At 32.0% G+C, this 8,019-nt stretch overlaps 1 protein-coding gene across 1 annotated transcript; it reads left to right on the top strand.

The window, feature by feature from the left end:
* Positions 1 to 6,493: 6,493 nt before the first annotated feature.
* LOC134689870 (E3 ubiquitin-protein ligase TRIM71-like) lies at positions 6,494 to 7,765 on the top strand. The gene has a single exon (XM_063549839.1). It carries the CDS (start codon positions 6,494 to 6,496, stop codon positions 7,763 to 7,765), a length of 1,272 nt encoding a protein of 423 aa, XP_063405909.1.
* The last annotated feature ends 254 nt before the right edge of the window (positions 7,766 to 8,019 follow it).

Consider the following 8,019-nt stretch of genomic DNA (forward strand, 5'->3'; position numbering starts at 1 on the left):
TTAACTAGGAGTTCTCATGTTGACTTGATGAAATCGGTAAATGTGTGAATAATAAAATAGAATAGAAATTAAAACAACACCCACCTTAAACTTAAACACATTTTAATGCACTATAATTGAAATTTCGATGGATAATGACAGCGTTGTATGACATGTTTTGAAATGACTAAAATCAGATGATACTTCAGATTAGAAAACAAACGTTTTTTTTTTTAAACTATATGGCTAATTTGCATTACAAAACTTTAGAACATATACTTTATCTGTAGAAAATTCTTTTATTTGTTCTCATTTAGAAGAAATGTACTTTAATTTTCTAAACGGTTTGCTTCCTGCTAACATTTTGCCGACATTACGTATGCAGTTACCTCGGTGTGACCTAAGTGAAATATGTTTTTCACGATTCTACGAAATGTATGCGTATTGTTTTTTTAATCGTGCACTGAAGTCTAGTTCGTGATATATGCATGCATTGGTTCAAGAATTGGATTCATTTTATTTTTTAACAGTTACTCGTTTTATATGACTTTAAACGCATAAAACGATGAATCTTTTGGAATTTTATTTCATTTTGATTTTTTGTGCATGTTATTTAGATTAAGCATCAGACTAAGAACATAAGTTCGATCGGTATTTGTTTTATCATTTGCAATTTTTAAAGCAATAAATAAGGCATAGCTTGTGCTAATAGTTTATATATAATACATTTAGATTGAGGTTTACTGTAACCTTCATTACTATGTTTATCTCTACTAAGTATAGATATATCAGGAATTTTATCCAGGTATTGTTTACAAAACGAAAGAAGCACGTCAAATTACAATAATCGTTTAAGCCAAATACATAAAAAGTATTTAAATACAAAAGATACATCTTGGATATTCCTCAACAAAAAGATTGCCTGTACAATAAAGATACTTTGCTTCATCAACAAAATTTAATTATGTAAGCCATTTTGAAACAAAATTATGGAAACGTTATCTTCATGCATATATGAGACGGTTAACGTAACCATTTTCTTTAAAACTTGCATGTCATGCAAAAGACCGTCGGTGATTTGAGTAAGTCGCCATTTATGTATATCGAATAGAACATTAAGGACATTATTGCGATACCACTGTTGACGCAAAACAATCAAATCAGGCATCCTGAATTTATGAAATAAGTTCAACTCTGATACATCAGGCCTTGAATGGTTATATAACCCCACGGAATCCACACACAACTAGACAACGTACCATACACCACATACAAATACCATACCATGTAGAGCATTTTCAATACATCTCAGGTCATTAACAATAGTACCTTTTCTTTTTCCCATCTAAAAAATACAAAAATTTGACAATGTAGATATGAAAGAATTCTATCTTTTATGTAAAATAAAAAGAACTTGCCTTTCTTTTTCCATGATTTTTTAAATCAATGTTTCTTTTTTTGTTACGTCATTCTGAATGAGATGAAACGAGCCACAAGTTGATTACATAACTTAAAGATAATCAACGAATCGTAAAAACTATAATTTAATAGAAATAATCTCAATTATCTTATGCTGTTTTGTTTTGTCTCTTTCTGATGTAATAATCTTAAATGTGTTCAGACACTAAACTTATTATTTGAAAAACCCGCGCTTTTGTAACTTTATGTTCAGGAAGTAGTTCAATATAGTTATCATGTGACCATGTTTACCTTCCTTCTTCGTGTTCTTACGACAACAGTCGCATTGTTAATGACCTTAGACGACTGATTGGCAATTATAAAGGTATTATAATCTTCAAGTAAATCTGTAAAGTTTAATGTCATTTTGTTTACACCTAATATAAAACCCCTTTTGAATCGATTGACACGTAGTGTAACATACACAACATTATAATCCATTACATGTGTATGTGTCTGGATGTACCTCGAGGTGTGTACAGCTAGTGTTGTAACTAACGTGTTCTCAAACTACATGTAGGTTAAAGTCGTTATACATTATCTATATATTTTGTATGATTAAATAAAATTATATAGTTTATTATGAATGTCCAAACATAAAAAGCCGCATCAACGGTTACAATAACCATGATTGCGTTGTATTTGTATCTCAGTAGCATGGGTTCGAATCCCGGCGAGGGAAAGCAAATTTACACATCTAACTTTGTTGGGTTGATGATTAGACGAGTTGTAAATCATAATGTACAGTCTGCTGGTGATCCTATGGATATTTCGAGTTGTCACTGGTTCAGACGTACTTATAAAAGTATTATACATCTATTTGTTCATTTAATCAAAATCTTTTATTTTGATACATATAAGATAATGATGAATATGAGAGGACATGAAGATTCATGAAAGGTGGGGGATTTTTTTTCTGAGACGAGTGCCTGTGGGGATACAGGAGACTGGGGAGAGAAACGGTAGTTTTCATTCTTTCTTTAAAAGTATGTTTTGAGAATCTTTCTCCAATGCAGGAGCACCTCAATTGAGGAGTAATTATCCACTAAAATAAAAGTTAATGTATCTGAAAACTTTAAATGCGACATTTAGTATATGATGTAGTCTTCCATTTAAAACAAAATTTTGTATACTAACATAATCAAAAATATAAGATATTAAAAATGTTTTATTTTGTAGAACTTTGAAAATTTTTTTGTTCATGAAATTTACAAATGTATCAAAATATAGGATCTGGAAACAAGCTTAACACAGATTATATCAATCAAATTGGTTCTTATAAGTTCATATATCCCTGTGATGAGATTTGTAACCGGGAACTTTATTAATGGAAATTTAAAACTGAATAATTATTCAGTCCTCACTTTCTTGTGAAAAAAAATACTGTCACAAAACCTGCAGAATGACTCTAGCCTGCAGTTTAGTGGTACACAATTAAAATATCAAAAAATATTGTAGAAGATGTTAAATGATCAGTTGAATTTGAGATAATTTACTTTTAACTTTAATTAAATGTTTTGATTGAGAAGGTGCAGATCACTTCCATTGGTCCAAATTGACTCTATGATGAATTCTTAACTGAGGAAATAAAATTACATTAAACAATGATGTATTTCAATATTGTCAACCTTTCTACATAATCTAGCCTTTTTTGTCGAGCCTTCGACTTTAGTCGAAAAAGCGAGACTAAGGGATCCTACATTCCGTCGTCGTCGGCGTCGTCGGCGGCGGCGTCCACAAATATTCACTCTGTAGTTAAAGTTTTTGAAGTTTTAATAACTTTCTTAAACTATGCTGTATTTCTACAATACTTAGACAGAAGCTTGTTTATGATCATAAGATAGTATCCAGATGTAAATTTTGTAAAAAAATAAATCCATTTTTTCCGTATTTTACTTTTAAATGGACTTAGTTTTTCTGCGGGGTAACATTACATTCACTCTGTGGTTAAAGTTTTTAAAATTTTAAAAACTTTCTTAAACTATCCTGGGTTTGTACCAATCTTTGACAGAAGCTTGTTTATAATCATTAGATAGTATCCAGTAGTAAATTTTGTAAAAACATAACTCCATTTTTTCTGTATTTTACTTTTAAATGGACTTCTATTTTCTTCAAGTTAACATTACATACAGTCTGCAGTTAAAGTTTTCAAAACATTTATTATATTCATTTAACTATCATAGATTTTTACCAAACTTGGACAGAAGCTTCTTACAATCATAAGATAGTATCAAGAGGAATATTTTTATTGATTTTTTCCTCATTTTTGTTAAGCCTGCGATTTACAGCAAAAGTAGGCGAGACACTGGGTTCCGCGGAACCCTTACAAATTTTGTTTTGTTCAATCTTTGTAAATAGGCTATCAAAAGATGCATCCCCCCCCCAAAAAAAAAGAAACAATGACCGTCGTTCCCCTCAGAGCTGTTCAACTCTTTGATTGTCAGTTTTCATTTTGAACAAGCTCTCCAAATGCTTGGGTTCTTTAGCTTTCAAATACTAGGCTTTTAGCGTTCCAAATCAAAATTAATCAAGAACAGCATTTTGGACGAATGAAATTTTTTTTTTTTTTTTTTTTTTAAATAATTAATTAGGTTACAAGTACTTAATAAAATTGTTAAAACAGATATTTTAGACATATTCTCACTTTCTTCAAACGCTTTGAGTACACAACCATGGTAAACTTTGAGCATATTGTTTGGGCTCTTCCGAAAACATACTCCTACGTCATACGATTTTTATGAATGAGCTTCACGACGTCATTGAATGAAGACGGAATAATATATAAGCTTTTTATGGGAAAATGCACAGTTGTGAACAAGAGTGCACACGCTAAAATATCTCTCCTTCTCAACTAATCAATGATATTATGTTGATAGTACTAAACATAATCTTAATTACAGCTGTCACATAAACATAACACTAATTAAGAAAACTAAACATTGACCAATGAACCATGAAAATGAGGCCACGGTCAGATGAACCATACCAGGCAGCATGTACAGCTAACAATTCTTCCATACAACGACTATATTTGACCTATTGCTTAACGTTTACGAAAAACAAAACAAAATACAAAAACTAAACACTGAGTAATGAACCTTGAGGTCAAGGTCAGACAACATCTTCGAGGTCAGACAAAACCTAAGCGACTAACATAAATCATAAAATATTTCTATACACCAAATACAGTTGTCCTATTGGATATAGTATTAGAAAAAAACAACAACTAAAAACTTTAACTTTGAACACTAAACCATGGCAATGAGGTCATGGTCAGATAACTACTGTTAAGTAGACATGTTCGCCTTACAATGATTTCTTACACCAAATATAGTAGACCTTTTGCATATACAGTATACGAAAAATAGACAAAAACACAAAAACTTCACTATGACCGCTGAACTATGAAAATGGGGTCAAGGTCACATGATACCTGTCAGTGGGACATATACACCTTACAGTCCTTCCATACACTGAATATACTATCCAAATTGTTTATAGTATCTGAGATATGGATTTGACCACCAAAATAAAATTAGGTCGAGGTCAAGTTAAAAGTGTCTGACAGTTATGAGGACGATGCTTTGTTCGCAGATACCAAATATAGTTATCCTACTACTTATAATAAGAGAGAATTTAACATAACAAAGCTTCTTAACCATTTAAATGAGGTCAAGTACATTAACGGAAACTTCGTAACATGAGGCATCTCTATACAAAGTATGAATCATGCAGGTCTTCGTCCTTCTAAAATATAAAGCTTTTAAGAAGTTAGCTAACGTTGTCGCCGCTGCCGCCATCTCTATTCCTATGTATAGCTTTCTGCGACAAAAGTCGCAGGCTCGACAAAAACGAAGATCAACATATAAAATATTTAGCATAAGAGCCAATTCGTAAACAGAACAGTATAGATTAAAACCCCCATGATTTTATTTAATTCATGTCATGTCCCACAAGGTTCCATATATATACAGTTTTAGAGAGTTTAATAAGTGACAGTTTAAACAAAACAGTAAATCTTGAACATGTTTTCTTTACCATTGGTTACCTTAAGATTTTACTAAATTCTAATATAGATACCAAGATTTGTTTTTTTTTTTAAAGTTTTTAATACTAACAAGATAAATATTTTATAAAGCAGGTGTACTTTTCCTCTTCGACACGATCCAATTGGTTACGCCAAATCAGGTAATCTGGTTCCAAAATGTTTAATATTTGAAAACAATTTAAAGTAATTGTAAGCAATAATTTTAAAAAGGAAGAATTTTACTACATGATCATACTTCATGTCGACATAAAAATAGTGACAAATGGTTTTATCCACGGGGATGACCGTCGATCAGCAGTTGATTAACTCAGTGGTTGTAAAGAAAAAAATTACCATAGCACAATAACACACCTACGAAGATGAATAAGTACAACGCACTGTGTGCGTTGTTATTGAAATTATAACTACGAGTTCTATAATCGGTTCTGTATGTCATGTGTTTTACATTCTTACTTTTCGTGCTTCATCTCATATTTAACTTCTTTGTTTATGGTCTTTTCTTGGGTACTGTTACACCATTGTCCTATGCTGAGCGCTCAGACACATGTTTAACCCAACCACATGTGTGTGCCTGTTCCAAACCAGGAGTCTGTTATTCAATGGTTGACGCGCGTTAGACCGCATTTGTTTTATTTGTTTTTCGTTTATTGTCACCAAACAGACCTTTGTGTGCATTGTTGAATACCGTCACATGACTAATAATTACTCAAATCCATGTTATTTTGAGACTTGTCCAATTGGCAAGCACACCACATTTCTTTATTTTATTTAAATTTATAACAGAGCATTTGTTTAACAGTTTGTTATTTAATGAGCTTATACCTTTATATCCCTTTTTGCGGTTCTTAATACCACTGTAGGGTGTTGGTTATAGTTGAAAATGTAAGAACTATCAAATTAAAAACATCTAATCATAATAAAGATTTCTAGGTTCATAATTTACTCGTGGTGACATGTTTTCATAGAGTTAAAGCACGTGCAAATTAAACGATATGTTTATTTTGTAGTATGGCTAGTAATTGGACTGTGTGTGGTGTCTGTGACTTCCGGAACATTCAAAAAACGTCCGTTGTGTGGTGTTCTGAATGTGACGAGGGACTTTGTGACGAATGTAAAGAACATCATAGTGCTGTAAAATCATCCCGAAACCACAGAGTTATCCCAGTCACTGAGTACAAGAAACTACCGTTGAACGTATTAGAAATTACACAAACATGTCAAAAACACAAAGAGCAATATCAAATATTCTGTAAGAAACATGATTGCCCGTGCTGTAGAAGATGTGTCATAGAGACGCATAATGAATGTAAAGATTTGACGGCAATTGACGACATCATCCATGATATTAAATCATCAAATGCATTTCTTGAGTTAGAAAGACAGCTATCGGAATTATTAGAGAATTTCAAAAGAGTCAAAAGTGATCGTATTAAAAATTTAAAAAACATTAAGGAAGAGAGAGATATGATTGCACATGATATCGAGCAAACCCGTAATAAGATAAACGAGTATCTAGATAAGATACAAGATAATCTGTTTAAGGAACTTGATTTTACTGAAGAAAACGAAGGCAAGAAAATTAAGCAGTTGTTGTCTTCCATTGAAGAGAATGAAAGAGAGATTACTGATTTACAAGTTTATCTTACTAATATTAAGCAACATGCATCAAACCTTCAAGCATTCTTAGCAATGAAGCACATTGAAAAACAGGTGGCTGACAAAGAAAAATCTATCGAGTTTATTGTTCGAAGCGAAGACATGAAGACAAAGACCCTTTCTTATGTGGTTAATGAAAATGTGCAGAATTTGACGGAAATTCAAAATTTGGGGTCCATTATTGTTGATTCAAAATCATGCGAAGTTGTTTTAACAGGAAACAAAAAACAACAAGCTCAGATGACTGTACCTTATACAGAATCCAAAAACATTGATGATATCAAAGTTAAAAAAGTAATGAAAATTAGTTTGCAGAGTAAGGTTATTAGAGGATGTGCAATTCTTCCAAATGGAAAAATGATGTTTTGTTTTGAAGATGTTAAGAAAATAGTAGCATTTAATAGCAATGGTACGAATGATTTTGAAATCAACCTGGATATACAACCATTCGATTTGGCGTATATTGAAGCAGACAATACCGTTGCTGTGACCAGTGGTGCCTTTGTTGAACGGATTATTCATATCATTGACCTGAACAGTAAAAGCATTAAGAAATCTATCAAATCTACATTATTTCCTTATTATGGGATAGCATTAAGACAAAATGCCATTGTTTTACTGTGAGGAAAACAACGGGATAATAGAAATGCAACTAAACGATTTATCAAAAAAGACACTAGTTAGCCTCAGAATGCAATCGTTTTCTTATGTTGCAGTGCATGAAGATAAACTATATTATACAAATAGAAAACGACATACGGTGACATGTTACGACATTCGCGGTAATCTCAAGTGGAAGTTTAGGGATAAAACAAATCTTCAATATCCACAGGGTATATCTATAGATTGTAATGGAAACGTGTATGTGGCCTGTAGAC

Source organism: Mytilus trossulus, chromosome 11, assembly GCF_036588685.1.
Source record: "Mytilus trossulus isolate FHL-02 chromosome 11, PNRI_Mtr1.1.1.hap1, whole genome shotgun sequence".
Classification (NCBI taxonomy): domain Eukaryota; kingdom Metazoa; phylum Mollusca; class Bivalvia; order Mytilida; family Mytilidae; genus Mytilus; species Mytilus trossulus.

Excerpts from the sequence above, each read along its gene's own strand:
- LOC134689870 (XM_063549839.1), top strand. The coding sequence starts at position 6,494 with ATGGCTAGTAATTGGACTGTGTGTGGTGTCTGTGACTTCCGGAACATT.